This window comes from Bison bison, unplaced genomic scaffold (assembly GCF_000754665.1).
Source record: "Bison bison bison isolate TAMUID 2011002044 unplaced genomic scaffold, Bison_UMD1.0 scf7180017864181, whole genome shotgun sequence".
NCBI classification, from domain to species: Eukaryota; Metazoa; Chordata; class Mammalia; order Artiodactyla; family Bovidae; genus Bison; species Bison bison.
Genome location: NW_011494753.1, coordinates 8,086,125 through 8,105,111, shown reverse-complemented (window position 1 = coordinate 8,105,111; position 18,987 = coordinate 8,086,125). Strand labels below are relative to the sequence as shown.

Sequence of the window (18,987 nt, the reverse complement as noted above, 5' to 3'; positions counted from 1 at the left end):
CAATTACTCAGTCCTCCTTTTTCACAGATTTGGTATTTGTAAATTTGCCTACTTGCCAAAACCGGAAACCTCCCAAATCAACACTTCACACTTTTTACACTCATTCACATTTTGTCGTTGTTGGACATGACTCGGTCATGTCCGACTATTTTGCGACCCCATGGACTGTAGCACGCCAGGCTCCTCTGTCCATGGGATTTCCCAGGCAAGAATACTGGAGTGGGTTGCCATTTCCTCCTCCTCCTGTCCATTTCTTTCATTTCACAGCTAGCGAGTCACCATGTCCTTAAGTCCCACCTCTCTCTTTTCCATTTCCTCTACAATCTAAATTTGGAGTTAACCTTAAAATAAGTAGTATCCAATCACAGAAACTGACAACACAACCGTCTTTGAAATGGGTGGCAGGGGGTGATTTCATAATTCACAGAGAAATATGACCAGGAGACACATTCTATTCAGTGATTGATAAATCATACTGGCTCATTTAAAAATATGAGGGCATACCCCTGAGAAACATCCTTCAAGGTACCATTTAACAGTATCAAGTTGTACGTGGTGATGTTTGGCTACGTTCTTTGATTCCTGCATCTGTCCCCAGAGAGCATTCTTTGAGGGAAGTAGTCCTTCCAGACCCGATTATTTTTGGGCAGAGCCTGGTCAAGTCTCTACTGATACTGGCATGCACAGCTCCTGAAATGATACAGTTGGCTGCTGAGAGCACAAACTAGAGCATTCAGAAGATCATTAAACAGAGACTAAACCTCTAAGCAGCCTACAACATGCTTTTTGGCAAGGGGAACACGATGTTCCTATTACAGAACTGACCTAAATTCAGGAAGCAGCTTACTGATGTAGGCATGCTTAAATCTGCGGCCAGCTGGGTCATTATTGGGTAGGGAAGGGGGTTTCTTCCTTCTCCAATTTTACAGTGTCAGCCTGAGTGGCCCTCTAAGAGCCCAACACTGAGGCTAGTTCCAATGGGGTGCTGAATTTGTGTAATTAGGCTCTGCTTAACCACAGCTTCTGCCCAGATCCGTTCCCAGAATTGATCAACACAAAGAAACAACTGCATGTCAGACAAGATCTGACCTGGATCCCTCTGAAAATTTCTCCGCAGGATACTAGTACATTGGAGTGGAATAGTGAAGACCTTTTGTCTACTAAGAGAAGTCCTAGAAGAGTGGAAAGCAGTATGGGAAGCAGATTGAGGCCATGGGAAATGGGACACATTTCCTGAACAAAGAGCAGAAACTAACTGGTTGGTGTTAGAGGCTGCCTTCCACCCCCGCAGCTGCCACAGAGCTCTCGTCCACAAATCTGAGTGGATGCCGCCTGCACAAAGCGCTTCATCAGCTCTCTTTCATCCATGATATAAAATCCAAAACCTCTCTATAACACACCTTACACACACAGGCCACTTAGGGTCAGGGCCATCTCTTTCCAGCCTCCTTTCCCACAGCCTCCCAGCCCCACTGCACCCTTGAGCCATGCTGAACCAACTTCAGGCCCCAGAGCAATCCTGCTCAGCTCTGGAGGGATGCAACTGCATCAACTCCTGCTTCTGTGAGAAACTCCCCCCTCCTTGTCCACAGAGCACATTTCTGTCCCTCCTGAGTCTCAGCCCAGCTCTGAAACCTCCCTCTGTTCCTCCCACTCTCCCTCGCCCCCCTTTCTGCACTAAAGCCATCATCCCACCATCTAGATGCTGGTGAGTTTATTTCCTCACTGGATCCTGAGCTCAAGGGCAGGGATGAAATCCTATTCCACACCACAGCCCACTCTACACCCCTGGACCTAGCACAAGGCTTATTTTCTGGAAGATGTTCAAATGTTGGTGGAAGCAGTGAATGAACTCTATTTGCATTTTATCTCTGGCTGTGTCGAAACCAGAGAAAATCACACTTGTCTTCTCAGAAGAGGGAACATATTCAAATACCAAGAACTGCAGTTCCTGGTAAGACCTTTTAGAAAATGACGTTACCAACAGCAGCAACTAGAAACTCAGCAGAATGCTTAAGCGCTAAACAGTGAAATGGGCCAACACTTGACAGTCATGGTTTGGGTAGCCTGAAGGAGTGGAGGTGGGGGAGATTCCTGACAGTCTAAAGTTTAAGAACCACAAATAACTTCTTAAGAATGACATATATTTACACTGTGGATCTGTGATACATTTTCACAGGAGTTGCTGCTCAAATCCGAGGACCACTCAATGTGGGAACCCTCCCTACTGTTAAAGCCAGCATTTCAGATAGTAGACAAGCTCTTCCCAGCTGGAATGGCTTTGGAAGGTCTGCCCTAAAATGAAGTCACTTTGTTCTTGTGACTGTCCACCTCCCCAGCCTTCCTCTGAGCCAACCACCATCCTGTGGCTCCCAGAGGAAGCTGCCCTGCCTAGTTCTCCATGAGGCTCTCCGGGTGGTTGGGGCTCTGGGGAGGGCTCTTCAGCTTGGGGGTAGACAGGTGCTCCAACTCATAGTGTCCATTCTCAGAGGCCCTGGGTGTGAGCTTCCCCATTATGCCCTCCTTCTTGCTCTTCTTGTGCTCAATAATCTGCTGGAGCTGGTAGCCAGCATATTCTGGCTTGGTAGTCAGTGGGCAGGCTGGCACAGCTACGCCAAGAACATCTGACACCATGTAGGGGCGCAGCCAGCCCACCAGAGGAGTGCTTCCAGGGCTGTAGTGGGTCTGCTTGTGGTAGAAAAGAAGCCCATCCACCTACGAGAGAGGAAACCTGGGATGAGAAGGGACTCTGGGGCTCATGTCTCCAGGAGAGCTATGTACACTGCGGCCGTTCCTATGGTCCAGTTCTTTCTTCCTGGGTCACTGCCGGATGAAAGAGAGTCCTCATTCTCAGACATGCATTTCTCTAAATGAAGAAATGGCCTAGAAAACGAAATTCTAATATATAGAAACATACAAAGTACTTTCCCGTTCACAGGGTGCTTTCCTACCCACTATTTCACCCTCTTGAAGTACGTGTTAGTCACTCAGTTGTGTCCGACTCTTTGCGACCCTATGGACTATAGCCCACCAGGCTCCTCTGTCCATGGAATGTTCCAGGCAAGAATACTGGAGTGGGTAGCCATTCCCTTCTCCAAGGGATCTTCCAGACCCAGGGATGGAATCTGTCTCCTGCACTGCAGGCAGATTTTTTACCGTCTGAGCCACCAGGAAAGCCCCATTTCACTCTCTTACCCACCATGAAAGTGTCTGAGAGTTGGGGCTGCTCCAGCTCCAGGAGTTCTGGGGCATCCCCCAAACACACTGAGGATGAAGGAGAAATCCACCTTGAGCCCAGGTCTTCTCTCCTCTGATTCCATGTACTTCCTACCACCTGGAGGTCCCAGGAGTGGGGGATGTGCTCCATGCAGGGAACAAAGCAGGGAAACTAGACAAGCCCCTCCAAGATGCCAGACTGCTGAGTGCAAGGGAAGCAGCGGTCAAGCAGCCAGCATTTCTGGCTGCCTGAACCTCCCCCTAAATTGTTTGAATGCTACATTCTGGGAAACTCAGTTTTTCTCAACGGGAAGACCTCCCACAGTTCCATATTTTCTTTTCTGTGATTCAGTGACTCATCTCTAAAAAGCATTTATTGTCACTGGGGCATAAGGGTTATAAATAAAGATGGTGTTCTTACCACCTTCTTAATTGACTCCCAGAAATGAAGGCAGCTCAGCCTTTGCTATTTCCTTATTCGGGAAGCTGTGATCCTTTTAGCAAAATTATATTCAGTTCAAGCAAATACTTGTGGGTGACTAGGCAGTATTTTAAAGGGTACGATGGGCAAAGGAAGTCTGTGTAGAGGGTACAGGCACATTCTGAGGAGGACAAAAGGCCCCAGGGCTGAGCAGACCCTGAGGACCTGAGACTCTGAGTTGAGCACTAAAACCCTGGAGGTCCTAGGCAACCTGGGACAAGTCAGTCACTCTGCTGCCCTGCCACTGCTCAGCATGCACTGCCATCCCTGGGGACCATCTGCTGGTGGGAGGAAGGAAGGATTAGGAGTTCAAAGCCCTGTAGTCTGTCGGCCACAGAAGCGCCTTTACATCACAATCAGCAGTGGCAGTCAAACATGGGGCTGATTCTCACGCTTGTAGCACAGAGGACACAAGGACCCAGCAATGGAGCCCTCACCTCTCTCTGGGCCTCAGTTTCTCCATCTGTAAAATGAGGGAGTGAGATGAGCTTTCCTTTCAGGGCCCTTCCAGCTCTGGCCATCTGACTTACCTGACTCTGAAGGGTCACGAGCACATCCTTTCCCAAGAGTCAGCTTTCAGCCCTTTTTCTGATGCTTTGACACAGCAAAGTCAGAGGCACTCTTAAGACTCCATGTAGCTGAGTTTCCCTGTGTCCCACAACCACATCAGAGCAATAAAGACAATGGTTTTGTTACCTCAAAAGGGAAGTCCATAGATAGCACCTTACACAGGCTCTCAGGGGTACAAGGGAAATTCTTCAGTCCCACAAATTTAAACTGAAACATAAATTAGAACAAATAATTATTATATGTTACAAACAATACTGGTTTCAGCAGTTGAAGACCTAAAAATATATCAAAGAAGAAAATTTTCAATCTCAGCCTAACCGGCCCCCTCTACCTATCCTCTGAATTACTAGGCATAGAATTCTCAACCTTGTTTTTTACAGGAGAACCATCTGGGAAACTCTTAAAAATTACTGATGCCCAGGCCTCCCCCTGAAATTCTGAGTGAACTGCTCTGGGGTGGGACCCAAGCATTTTTGTTTTTTAAGCTCTCCAGTTGATTTTAACATATGGTCAAGACTGAACCACCAGGTTCTAGGTGTGGGGATTCTGTTATTCTCCCAACCTTATGACCGCTACCCCAAACGAAGTGCTGGTGAAATGCCACAACAGCAAAAAATTTTATACTAAAGCAACATAACAAAGTGATGAGGATTATGACAACCTCTCAGTCAGATTGCTTGGGTCTGAAGTGCACCTCTGTCCATCATTTAATCTCCATATGCCTCCATTTTCCTGTCTATAAAAAGGGATAATAAAAGCATCTACTGCACAGGGTTGTCAGGCAGACTCAGCGAGACAGTACACGCAGAGCACACAGACCAGCGTCTCAGAGGAAGCAGCGCCCGTGTTCTTTCTGGGCCTTATTGACAATGTCACTGAAGTACTGGCTCCATTTAATGTCCTGTAACTGGCTATCTAGTTGCCTTTAAAAATGCTGTAAGCAACCCAAGCAAATGCCAGTCTATAGAGCTTAACAAATAAAACGCAATGAAAACAGCCGTCCTGTGTTTAATCCCTGAAGGAACAGCAAAGACACTTGGGCTATCATCCTGGACCGTGGGACCTTGGGGAAGGCAGCACCCTCTCTCTGAGCCTGCATCCTCATCTATAAAAAGAGGGAACTCACTAGATGAGGTCACTCTTAGCTCAGATATAAAAGCAGGGGTTCTCAAAGTGTGGTCCATGGACCAGCAGTATCAATTTCACTGGGAAACTTGTTAGAAATGCACTCTCAGGCTTTACCCCAGACCTACTGAATCAGAAACTCTGGGGGTGAAGCCCAGGAGCTTGAATTTCAACAAGCCTCCAGTGGCTATGGATGCAACCTATAGTTTGAGAACCACCGTACTAGCATCCTAAATAGCATTATTAATAAAAGAAGGTATTAGCATTTTCTATCAACTGCTATTTATTGAGTGCTCACTAGAAAGACTTGCACATTTACATCATTTGGTTCACAGAACAGCTCTGTAAGGTAGGTGTTATTAACCCTGTTAAACAGATGAAGAAATGAAAGCCAAGTGAAGATATTAACTTAACCAAATAATTGTTAAAAGCCAAAACTGGAATCTGGATAACTATTAAGTCCATACTTTTCCCACTATGCCATGCTGCCTCAAAAAGACAAAATAAAGATAATTTTATCCATAATGATTGAATTCAGACAACAGAGCACTCCAAACTGATCCCCAGAACGAACTCTGCAGTCCTAGCACCAGGCCTTACTGGATTGCGCTTGGTTTTCTCTCCCAGTCCTTCTTCTTCTGGTAACTTTGAATGCAACCAGTAGAATCGGAAATCAGTCTGCCAAAGAGACAGGGAAAGATGAAATAAGGCTCACTGTTTCATGAACAAAATATTGTTTTATGAACAAAAACACCCCATTCTAAAAATCTGCTTGAGGGTCAAAAGGCACAGATGTCGTTTTAAGATAAATAAGTGCTAGACACTGAAAGCGCAACACGGTGACTACGGTCAGCTTTGCCGCCTGGTATACGTGACAGCTGTTGCGAGTTGTTGATCCTAAGAGTTCTCATGGCAAGGAAAAAAAAACTATTTTTTCTTATTTTTTTTTGGTATCTATATGAGATGATGGGTGTTAACTTACTGTACCATCTATGTAAGTCAAATCATTGTGCTGTGCACCTTGAACTTACACAGTGCTGTATGTCAGTTACACTTCAATGAAACTGTGAAAAATAGTCACCTGATGGATGAAAACCTAAGCCCTCCTCTCATTACCCTCAATTCTGTTAAACACTGCTTTAAGGTCAGGAAGATGTCATAAAATCTTTGGATATATTTTCCTTAAATCCAACAGGATTATTAATAGCAGTAATGCCAATATTTATCAGTGAAGGCCTACTATGTCTCAGGCTCCATACTAAGGACCTTACGCACATAATCGTATTAATCATCAACCATCCTCTCCAAGTTGTATCATGACTATCTCCATTTTATGGGTGAGGACTCAGGCTCAGAGAGATTGCGTCACTCACCCGGGTGCACACAGCATTACCACAGGCCCAGGACTCTGCAACTCCAGAGCACACTGTGTTAACCTCTGTCTTACTTTACCTGAGGGTTAGAAACGACTTTGTAGTTGTAACTTCTCATAAACTACTACTTCTGATACATACCCTTCTGTTGATATTTAGGGGCTTTTCTTTTTCTTTTCAAATTTCCAAAACCAAAAGAATAAATAAATAAATAACCCACAGTCTTTTTTCTTTATATTATCAAAATATAGGTGGCTTTAGTTATCAAATGTGTAGGCTGTGAATGTATGTTACGACATCCTTCAACAGAATTAAAGAAAAATAGATCCTGGATTGAATTTGTGAATTCTGAGTTTGGGGCTTGGCTCTGTGTTTGGGCAAGGTACTTAACATCTGTGGCTCTCAGCTTTCATATCTAAACGATCAGGAGTAAAAACAATAGTACATACTTATCTTTTAGAGTTGTTGTAAGGGATTCAGTGAGATCATGCTCACAAAGTGCTTAGCGATGCAGGTCTTGGCTATTATTTTTTGAATTAGATGCATGTTAAAATTCTGAACTACCACCATCTGGCATGATTTGGAAACCTAGGTTGGGGTAATGGCTATGGAAAGAAGCAGCCTATGGTGATAACCTGTGATTCGCATGCTTGGGCCTCTGTGAGGATCACCTGGAGGCTTATTAAAACATAAGCCCCATGCCCATAATTTCTGATTCAAGAGGTTGAAGAATCTGCATTTTGAACAACTTTCTGAGGCCACACATTGAGAACTACAATGATAAACTATTAACAGCTGAGAGGGAGCATTAAAAACCCACTACTATAAAACTGGACAGAGCTTGCCAGGTGGCTCAGGGGGTAAAGAAGCCACCTGCCAATGCAGGAGATGTGGGTACAATCCCTGAGTTGGGAAGGTCCCCTGGAGTAGGAAGTGGCAACCCACTCCAGTATGCTTGCCTGGAAAATTCCAAAGAAGCCTGAAGCTGGTCATTGCACAGAGCTGGACATGACTTAGTGACTAAACAACAACAAACAAAACCGGGACAAGGACAGGGAGCACGGGGGAAGAGACAGACCCTGTGGGGAGACCTGGCCTCTCTCTCGATGACTGCTTGTCACTTGTAAGTATCACCAATCTGAGAAAAATGTTGTGGGAAGCTGAAACTTGAGGGGAGAATATTGGGGGGGGTGGCCATCATACTAAGGAGGCCTTGACATTCAGGGTCAGGATGTGGCTGGCAAGGAGCAGAGGTGGCAGAAGTCTACCTGGTGCTGCTTACCACTGCACCTTCTCTCCTGGTGCCGCCTGCACGAGGCAGCATCCCCGCCACCCGCAGTCTTCCCTGCCAGCAAGCCTCCCACACTCTGGAGAGAGGGGTGGCTACAGCTTCCACGAAGCCCCAGCCTATCCCTCCGCTCTGTTTCTCCTTCCTCCCCTAGAGAATGGCTATGCTTCCCTTAGTTCCTCCTACCTCTTTTTAGAAATGAAGCTAATTTAAAACACACTCAAAGACGCAAGGAACATTAGGTGATGTTCTTGATATACCACATCCTGTGAACACCAAGAAGCTGGTCACGGACTAAACCCACGTGCTGAGCCACTTTCCTGGGAAAAGAGGAGAAAGCAGGAGAAGACATGAGGCGAGCGTCAGTCCTCACCTGGCAGTCATAAAACGGGTGTCCCCGCCAGCACATCACGTCCAGAACGTAGTAGGTTTGGTTCACCTCACTGTAAATGCAGTCCAGAATGGTGTAGTCTGTGGGCAGAAAGTCAGTACAGGGTTCCCATCAGGGCTCCCTCCACCATAATCTAGGGAGCCCCATCTTCGGGGCTTGGGAACCACATCCAACAACCCTCAGTGATCCCAGGAAGGCCCAGCACTAAGGGACAAAGTCTTCGCAGCCTTTTCTGGCCGCCTGGTATAGCCCAAAGGTGGCCTGAGGTGTGTGAGTATAGGAGGGGTCAAGGCCATGCCACATGGGATCTCTGAACCTTTAGGTAAGGTTTAAGAGAAGCTCAAGTTTGAAGGCAAGTAACCTTCCATTTTAGTTGACGATTACTTTTGAGTTCCCATCATAGGTACTGCGTTCTGTGGGGAGTATTAACTGTAAGTCCTCCCTGCCTTTAGGGAAGTTATAGTCCAGTTAAGGAGATAAAGTGATCGAAGAGGAGAAAACCCAGCGCTGCAATGTGTAGCCCAAACCAAGATAAACGAGAGTTCCAGGAAAAGGGGACTGGAACATCAGGACATGCTTCACGAACAAATAGGATACAAATAGTCTGGTGGGATCAGAGGACTGAAATAACAGGGCGGGGGGCAGGGGAGGGCCCATTTCAGGCCAGAGTGAAAAAAAAAACAACGGAGGGATCTGGGCTCAGGACAGAGGACAGCAGGAAGCACTAAGGGAGCCTGAGCCGGTAGAGACAAGAGAACTGTGTAGGCCCAGCTCTGCCAACTCCTCGCTGAATGACTGCAGGCAAGTTATTTAACCTTTAGTCTCCTTGCCTGGGCCCAGGTGGGAGGGAGAAGCTAAGATGAGGACAAAGATAAAGGAGAAAAGGGAATTTGGCAGGAAGCCCCAGAAACAGCTTACTGTATGTTACACTTGGTCTTCTGAGGGACCTTTCCCCAGAAAATCACACCTGTCACCTTGTGACGAAGTCCATGGGAAAGTGCTGCTGCTGCTGCTGCTGCTGCGTCGCTTCAGTCGTGTCCGACTCTGTGCGACCCCATGGACGGCAGCCCACCAGGTCCCCCGTCCCTGGGATTCTCCAGGCAAGAACACTGGAGTGGGTTGCCATTTCCTTCTCCGTGGGAAAGGTACACTGACTTTAATTCAGTTAAGTTAAAAGTGAAAGGGAAGTCGCTCAGTCGTGTCCAACTCTAGCGACCTCATGGACTGCAGCCCACCAGGCTCCTCCATCCATGGGATTTTCCGGGCAAAAGTACTGGAGTGGGGTGCCATTGCCTTCTCCGTGGGAAAGGTACACTGACTTTAATTCAGGGGTTTAATTCAGCAGGCCTCACAAGTGGCAACTATTCTGCAACTGAGGCGGCCTGACCTTGAAGGAGAGCCCAGTGGGCAGAACAGCATCTTTGTACAGTTCCAAAGGTGTTCTTTCAAAGTGGGTCTTTAAAACAACTAGGCAAGTAACCGAGCACTGTCTCTTACTGATTATAAAACTTAAAAAACAGACAACTTTACGTAGGCACCTTTCTCTGTTGTTGAGTTTCGCCTGTTGCCTCCTGGCAGAAGGGAAGGAAACGTGTTGACACAGTAGCCACTCTTGGTGTAGGCACTGGTAAGACCCTGTGGGGAAAGGCAGTTACATCAGGCATCAAGGTCTCCTCCCCTTTTTGTTTCCACACTCTGCACGGGTGCCATCCGTCCAAGGATGGCTCTCACCAAATCCCTCCCGCAGGAAAGCGTTTCAATCCCTGGGCGGGCACAGCTGCCTGACAGATAAGGAACACAGAGCGTGCAGAGAACCCCTCAAGTTGCAGGCCAGGCACGCTGGCACACGCGTGGGAGCGGCTACTCACCTGGGAAGCCACGATAAGGGATCTTTTTCCAACAGGGCACACGACCACAATCCATTCCTGCCCCAAATCTGAAGGGACGTCAATTAACCACTCTGACAGCATTAACTGGGAACACAAAAAATGGTGTTGAAAGTGAACGAGGCTGATGATCCGAGTAGAGAATGGACTTGTGGTGAGAATGGCGAAAGGTGAAGACGGGATGAACTGAGAGCCAGCGCTGACACACACACTATCGTGTGTAAAAGAGACAGTGGTGGGAAGCCGCCATGAATATTTAACACGGGAGCCCCACCTGGCGCTGTGATGATCCAAAGGTGTGGGATGGGGGTAGGAGGGAGGCTCAAGAGGGAGGGTGGAGATATATATATAATTATGACGATTCGAGTTGTTGTATGGCAGAAACCAACACAACATTGTAAAGCAATTTCCCACAAATTAAAAAAACAAACAAACAAAAAACAGTCAACAGGAGTGTGCTGCTCCTGTGTTTACAGGGACAAAGAATTTATGTCCTGGGACTTCCCTGCTGGTTCAGTGGCTAAGACTTCTCCTTCCCAATGCAGGAGGTCCAGGTTCAATCCCTGGTTAGGGAAGATCCCACAAGATGGATGCAACTAAAGATCCTGCCTGACAACTAAGAACTCGATGCAGCAAATAAATAAATATTAAAAGGAAAAGAAATATATATATATGGCTTCCCTGGTGGCTCAGATGGTAAAGAATCTGCTGCAAGGCAGGAGACCCAGGTTCAATTGCTGGGTCAGAAAGATCCCCTGGAACAGGAAATGGCAACCTGCTCCAGTATCCTTGCCTGGAGAACTCCACTGACAGAGGAGCCTGGAGGGCTACAGTCCACGGGCTGCAAAGAGTCGGACAGGAGTGAGTGACTAACACTTTCACTGCATGTACATATTATAATGAAAATACACGTAAAAGAATGAGAACAGAAAACCGACAGTGGAGCCTCCACCTCACTCGCTCTTAGTAATCAACTCATCTCCTGTTCACCCTGAACTTTAACTTCTCACCTTCATTATCTGCATCCATATACATTCTTACTACCTCACCTACTATACTGGAGGATGCAACCCTCTTTCTTTCCTTACTTTGTCCCCCCAACTACCTTTATCACACCATTATGTTCTAGGGATTATACCTCAGAGATGAATAAAATCCTTTACCTTGAGATGCTCTAAACTGGATTAAGTCCCAAACTACTGACCCAAATACTACACCAAAAGATGTAAGGAAATCTACCTCAAAAAAAGAAGAAAAAAGGCTGTGGTAAAAGGAATTTGAAAAGATCTGCTCTTTCGTTCATCACTGGTTCCTCCCATTGATACCACCTATCAGGTAATCCCTCCCACTGAATCTATCGTCTCTCCCATCTCTCCTTCCCTGTAGGCCACAAAATACACAACCCCTAATCCTCAAATCCAAGGCAAAAATAAAACTTTATACTCTACATTTCTATTAAGCTCTTCCACTTTCTCTTTAACTATGAATACTTCATATTTCCTGCTGCTGCCTTCCCACCCACTCTGACACCCTCAGTCCAGATTCGCTGCCTCACATCCCTGCCTGAACTCCCCGCAGCTGAGCATCTCTATTCCCTCATGTCCCCCTCCTTCCTCCGCACCTGGTGCGATGCTGCCAGTCGTATTCTCCTTGACACATGCTTCCTTGGCTCCGTGACACACCACTTTTCTGTTTTTCCTCCAAACAGTCCTCCACACACTCTCCCAAACATGTAAATAATCTTCAGAGGGCTGTTTTAGGTCCCCCTTTTCTTTTCCTCTTAGATGCTATCCCCTGTTGGGGTGAATCTCATCTACTTCTGTAGCTTTACTTGTCATTCCAAAGAAGATGCCTCCTAATTCTCTTCTTTTTCATCTCCAGAATTCTTTCCTTTGCTCCAATTTTGTATTTCCAGCTGTCCACTTGGTATCTCTTTCTCTGCTGGTCCTCTCTGTACCTTAAACTCAGCATATCCAAAACAGAATTCACTCCCTTCTGTACCCTAAGTACTTCCCATCCCTGAAACACCCACCCTTCCCCTTCTGCATTCTGTGCCCTATTAATAATATCATCACCTCCCTCTGTGTTATTCAATCTTAAATCCAAGGCATAATCAACAATCCCTTAAACAACAGTAGTAATGCAACATCAAAAGCACAAATGACAAAACAAAAGATAAATTAAGATTACATCAAGCTGTAAAACTTCTGTGCTACCAAAAATATTAAGAAAGTGAAGACAACGCAGAGAGGAGCGAGGAGGGTTCAGGATGGGGAACACATGTATACCTGTGGTGGATTCATTTCGATATTTGGCAAAACTAATACAATATTGTAAAGTTTAAAAATAAAATAAAAAAGAAAGTGAAGACAACCCACATAATGGAAAATATCTGCAAATCATGTATCTCATACAGAACTTATAAAGATGTATCTCACACAGAACTTATAAAGAACTCTTACAACTCAATAACAGAAGACAAATAACTCCACTTTTATATAGGCAAAGAATTTGAACAGACATTTCTCCAAAGATACTGGCTAATAAACACATGAAAAGAAGCTCAACATCATTAGTCACTAGAGAAATGCAAATCAAAACTATGGAACAGCACTTCACACCCACTAGGATGGCTAAATCAAAACGCTGGACCATAACAAGTATTGGCAAATATGCGGAGAAACGAACTCTCACACATCGTTGATGGGAATGTAAAATGGTATAGTCACTTTGGAAAACAGTCTGGCAGTTCCTCAAAAGGCTAAACACAGAGTTATCATACGGCCTAGTGACTCCCTCCCAGGTATATATCCAATAGAAATGAAAACGTATGTCCTCACAAAAACATGGTAAACAAATATTCATAGCAGCAATATTCATAATAGCCCCAAAGTGGAACAATTCAAATGGCCATCAACTGATGGATGGAAAAACAAATGTGGTATATCTATACAACAAAATATTACTTGAAAAGGAATGAAGTTCTGACACATGCTGCAACATAAATGAATCCTTTTGCTAAATGAAAAAAGCCAGACACACTTTTACTGCCCTCAATAAACTCACCATCAGCTCTTTTAGCAAACCTAGCTCCCTACCACAATCTCTCTCTTCCAGGCCTTTCTACACACTGATGTGGCAGTCATCCCATGAAGTCCCACCTCTGCCCCTGGCTCAAAAATTCTCAGTGCTTCCTCACAGTCTAGGCCAGAGTCTAAATCCCTGTACATATTTCTGCTATATACCACCCCCAACCCTATGTTGCTCCATCCACACATACCCTCTGTACATCCCTCCTGAACACATCATATATTCCTCTCCCACCTCTGGGCTCTTGTTCAGCCTTATTGTGCTGCCTGAAACACCCTGAAATACTCTGTACCTCTGCCTGTCCTACCCACGATTCAAAGCTGTCTTCTCTTTCATTAACCTTTTCCTGATTTTGAAACCCTGCTTCCTTCCCTGCTGGAAGTTAATATCACTTTCTTACTGAAAAAAAAAAAAAACATACTCTACACTTACTGGGCTATTGCATGGGCTATTTCCAGCCCATGTGTACTTTCTGAGCATAGCCTAGCTTAACAAAGAACAGGGCCTTCAACAATGTTTGCTGGGGACTTGCCCAGTGGTCCAGTGGTTAAGAGTCATGCTTCCACTGCACAGGTTTGATCCCTGGAACTAAGATTCTGCATGTACAAGGCTTGCACAAGTTCCTTGCACAAAGTTCAATAGAACTCAACTGTACTTTGTCACGGAAGACGTCGTCTGTGCTATATTTGAGGCAGAGAAAGAGAATGGGAGTGTGTGTACCCAGAAACCATATTCTAAAAGTAGGAGAGGACGCTGAGGTGACAAGACACTCGGGTTACAGAGAGAAGTATGCCATAGCAGGGTAGACCCCTGGCCCCACTCAGATACATGCCCTACCTCTGGAATACCTGGGTTGCCTAGAGCACTGGACAGTCTCCATGCCTGCCTCCCCTATGGCACCACAAGCCACAGTGGCTTCTCCTCTGGAATCAGCAGGGCACTAAGTCAAGTTTGCCGTAGTGTCTGTTATAGTGGTCTCAACCTCAGCTGGCTAGCCTGGGGGTGCTGGGCAGTTCCCAGTGTTCAAGGGCAGCTGTACTTCCAACCTCCAACCACCTGAATGTAAAGGTCCAAGACTGGCATATTAGTCCACCACTTGAGAAAGATTACTAACCTGGGGGGAGGGGTGGGGCACAGTGCTGGGATGGGCAGGCCTAATCCAAAACATCTGTACAATGACTAGTAAAGAAAGACAAGAATGGAATCAACTAGCATATCAATAGCTCAGCGGGTTTTGGCAGCAGGTCAGAAGCCTTTGCTAACAGCATGGGGTGATGATTCTGAAACCCACTATTCAGATTCCATCAGCGACACCCATCAGCACACAGAGCTGTAAGCCATCTCTTCATCTCGGAAATGTTCTCTACATCAGCACTTTCAACGCAGTTCCTGTTCTTCCTATCTCGTTCCTCTCTGTTCATGGTAAGTAAAGAGCTCTGACTGCACAGTAAATGGAGCAGGACCAGCTACACCTAATCTTCTCTGGACCACTCACTTGATTAGCATAGCGTTTTGGTAACTCCTTGCCAGTGTCAACGTCCATTTCCTCATCATCTTTCTTTTCTTCTTCTTCTTCACTCTCCATCCCCGTCCAGTCATCTTCAGCCAGTCTTCTGGCATGGTTCACATAATCCAGACGTTTTCTGAGGGGGAAAAAAAAGGCATAAGGCCAGGTCTTTATGTCTCACAGGAAGACACCCTACAATGTGACAGATGTAATTCAAAGTCTCTAAATTCAGGAGCAATTTGGAAATTGTGGTGGGAGTAAGAGATGATAGAATTTCCTTTGTAAGCCTTAACTAGTGACCACCTCCTCACAGATCCTAAATAGGAAACCCAGTTTAAGCACACTCGGCTTTCTTCAGAGTTTCCTAGGAACAAGCAAAGTACAATATTTAAAGGAATTTTCAAGTTTTGCTAGTGGCTGATCCCACTCCCTCCCACTCCGCCCTAGACGCCCATCTCCACGTAGGTGAGAGCTGACACTTCTCTGCCTGGCAGACATCAGTCTGAAGGCTCTCAGGGACTGCAAGGAGGAAACGCTGGGATGCAGTGAGAAGTCTGAGACAGGTACAGCTTCTGTGGCTTTCTGAGGAACAGCAATGCATCTCTCCTAACTTTCAAAAAAGACCACTTAGAAGAGCTAAGGAAATCTAATAATAATGTATCAACATTTATTCATCAGCTGTAACAAGTATACTATAAGATGTGGGAAATTCCCTGGCAGTCCAGTGGTTAGGACTAGGCATGTTCACCACTGTGGGCCTAGGTTCAATCCCGGGTCAGGGAACTAAGACCCTGCAAGCCGCTCAGTATGACCAAAAAAAAAAAGAGTGAGAGAGAGAAAGGAACTTGATGTCTAGAAGACAGATTTTTCACCATGTACTCTTTTATGTATTGTGAATTTTGAACCATATGAATGTATTATCTATTCCAAACTAATTAATCACAATTAATTAACTGTGGAGGTTATGGAGAAGGAGCGATCTGAGAATGTAATCTGCAAGCAACCCAGAAGCCCCAGGGAACCATCTCTGCTACACACGTCTAGCGAGGAAGCAGTGGGCAAAATGGAGACTGCATCGAAACTGCAGCTGTTGACAGTTTCTCCTAATCCTTAATTCCTTACCCAGAGGAGGCCTGTGTTGCACCGAGAATAAAAGGACAGGCCTCGCCTTCAGAGCAGCCCAGCCTCAAACGCTCGCTATTCTATAAACTCTCTTTCCCTGTTTGCTCAGCCTGGCACTGAGACTGAAGTGTATGGAAGACATTTCCTCAGATTCCCTGTGGAATTATTTGTCTGGAACTCCCAAGGGTTCCACAGAAACATCTGGGCTGAAGGAAGACAGGAAGCCCACACCAACCAAAGCCAGAAGTCAGAGTGCAGGAGAAGCCACACAGGGAATGTGGGGAATGGAAGTCTGGGCGTGACTTTCATAAGCCCTTAAACTGCAAAGCTCAGTACTGCTGCCAGGAAAAAAGAAAAGAAAAAGTTAACCAGATAGTTGAGCTTTTGCTTTCAAACTTCAGTCTCTTTCTACTTCCTCATCTTTTCCCAAGCTCTGGATGTCAAGGATGTCTACCTCTGCCAGGATTTATACCTCCCGACCTTGTGAGCAAGAACAATCTACAAAGGGTCCACTTTGAAGGGGGTTCTGTAGAGACAAGCCTGGAGCCTCCTGTGTGGTTCACAGCTGCCAGCCTACAGAGAGAAGCTAAGGAGTTAAAACATCTCTTACAATTTCTGCAGTTCCAGTAACTGGCGCCGCCGCTCACTCTGCTCCAAGGAACTGTACTTGGACTTGTACTGGGACAGGCGGGGGTGTGGGGCGGCTGTGCTGTTCAGATCTTGAGACACAGAAAAGCTACCAGCCAGGGCTTGACTCAGTTCTTCCATCTTCCCTACAAAGGAAAACATAAGAAAATGGTTCATTCATTTTGTATCACCTCCTGGGTACAGGCAGTTATGATGTAACATGATGGCTACATTCCTAAGAAACCTCACTTAATCCAAAATCACAATTATTTCCATTGGGGAAAAAAGGAAATTAAAGGGTGAGTTACATATGAGCAAAAACTTTTTCCCTCACAGATATTTTAATAATGGTCATTTTGATAGTTCTGAGTGTATAAACTTCAACATCAATCACTAAGCAAATCCACCTGGTGACTGAATCTAATTTTTGCTCTTTGTCATCATTCACCAAGGATCTTGTCACTAATTCCTTCTTACTATCACTGACATTCAGTGACGTGATCAAGTATCTAGTTTTTTCCTGAATAGTTCTAAAAATCTGTTTTTCGATAACTAATGTAATTGTCTTTTTAAGACAATTTTTTAAAAAGTAATTTCAGATGCAGTTTGATGGGCTGTTTAGTTTTCTAATAAATGCGAACTCACATCAAGAAAATCGAGCTCCAGGAGAAGTGCTGGTTCTGAAGCCCTGGGAGGAAGACAAGGAGCCAAAAACCCAAACCTGGCAGTTACTTTCTTGGTCTGTAGTTTGTTTTGTATGTTTGTTTGGGGCAGGCAGAAGCAAAGTTTCAAGGTCACATATGCAGGACTCACTTGGAAAAGAACTAGAATATGGAAGGCCACCTCCCAGTTCAGTGAACACCAGCTGCCCTAAGAGTGTAAAGGACTAACCCGTGGCACATTCGGGAGACAGAGGGTGGATGTCACACTACAGACAGACCACCAAGGGCAACCCTCAAGAATGGGAGTGGAAAGAGACGACTTCACACTTCACTCACCCTTCCCTGAATGAAAGCATGGGGCAGTACAGAAGCTTGTCGCTCAGTCAAATCTGATTCTTTACAACCCTATGGACTGTTTGTAGCCCACCAGGCTCCTCTGTTCACGGGATTTCCCAGGCAAGAATACTGGAGTGGGTTGCCACTTCCTGCTCCAGGGGATCTTCCCCACCCAGGGATGGAACTCAAGTCTCCTGCTTAGCAGGTGTATTCTTTATTATTGAGCCACCCAAGAAGCCCGGCACAGGCGCTTACCCAAGGATTAAATGTGCGCCTCAGGGAATTCCCTGGTAGTCCAAAGGTTAGGACTCTGCTTTCCCTGCCCGGGGCTCAATCCGTGGTCTGGGAACTAAGATCCCACAAGCTGCTATGGCCAGGAAAAAAAAAGTGTGCCTCAGACTGGAAGAAAACAGGAATATTTGGGAGAACTGGACTCACACAGCTGGGCTGGCCCAACCCTTCAAGTTCTGGTACAAACCAGAGGGCACCACTAATGCTCAGCTCCGCCCCAGGCCAGCTCCAGTCCTCTCAGCATCAAAACCAACAGGTTCATTTCAGAGCCTCCATAGTGAGAAATACACTCTATGGGCCTCTACTTGGCAACGAGTTATTTTCCACTGCACACTTGAACTCATTTTATTTCTTAATTTACAGCATTAGGTGTTTTTTTTTTAATGCCTACCGCAGGGTTTGTGGGATCTTAGTTCCTCAACCAGGGATGGAACCCCACTGTGAAAGCACCAAGTCCTAACCACTGGACAGCCAGAGAATTCCCTAGTTTTTTGTTTTTTTTTTTCTAATTTGAAAGGACATTTTGTGTGTGTGTGGTTAAAAACACATGACATAAAGTTTACCACTTAATCATTAAGTGTATAATCCAGCTGTGTTAATTACATTCACTGTTGTGCAAGCAATTTCCAGAACTCTCTACTCTTGAAAAATGGAACCTTTATACTCACTAAACATGAATGGAAAACAAAAAAAAACTTAAAGTTTATCAGTATGGATTTGAGGCGTACTGACACACATATGTTATGCAACTGGGGGTGGCCATTCATGGTTGAGGCTAGGTGGTAAGTACTTAGGATTCTAAATTGTATGCTATTTTCTGTATTTTTCTATACTTTTGTGTAAGTCTGAACACTTCCATAATAAAAATTTTTAAATATTCATTATGTCTTCGGTTTACCAAGTAATGACCAAACCAAAAATACATTTATTAGGCCTCATCATGCCTTATCGTGGTGTGGGCTCACTCTCTGCCAAGAACTATAAAATCCTTAAAATTGATGCGTTGTACACTGGGGTGGGGC

At 45.4% G+C, this 18,987-nt stretch overlaps 1 protein-coding gene across 3 annotated transcripts in view; it reads right to left on the bottom strand.

The window, feature by feature from the left end:
- Positions 1–1,848: 1,848 nt before the first annotated feature.
- The window catches only part of SNUPN (snurportin 1), a 19,343-nt gene continuing 2,204 nt past the window's right edge, over positions 1,849–18,987 (bottom strand). For 2 of the 3 annotated variants that reach the window (XM_010843318.1, XM_010843317.1), the window contains exons 2-9: positions 16,660–16,822; positions 14,916–15,063; positions 10,313–10,417; positions 9,983–10,079; positions 8,427–8,524; positions 5,993–6,070; positions 4,394–4,474; positions 1,849–2,715 (exon numbers count right to left, since the gene is read on the bottom strand). In XM_010843318.1, the coding sequence (XP_010841620.1) occupies positions 2,392–2,715; positions 4,394–4,474; positions 5,993–6,070; positions 8,427–8,524; positions 9,983–10,079; positions 10,313–10,417; positions 14,916–15,063; positions 16,660–16,817 (1,089 nt within the window). In that variant the 5' untranslated portion in view covers positions 16,818–16,822 and the 3' untranslated portion in view covers positions 1,849–2,391. Of the gene's footprint in view, positions 2,716–4,393; positions 4,475–5,992; positions 6,071–8,426; positions 8,525–9,982; positions 10,080–10,312; positions 10,418–14,915; positions 15,064–16,659; positions 16,823–17,321; positions 17,772–18,987 lie in introns of those variants that run through there. The other variant, XM_010843319.1, reaches the window with a different exon arrangement.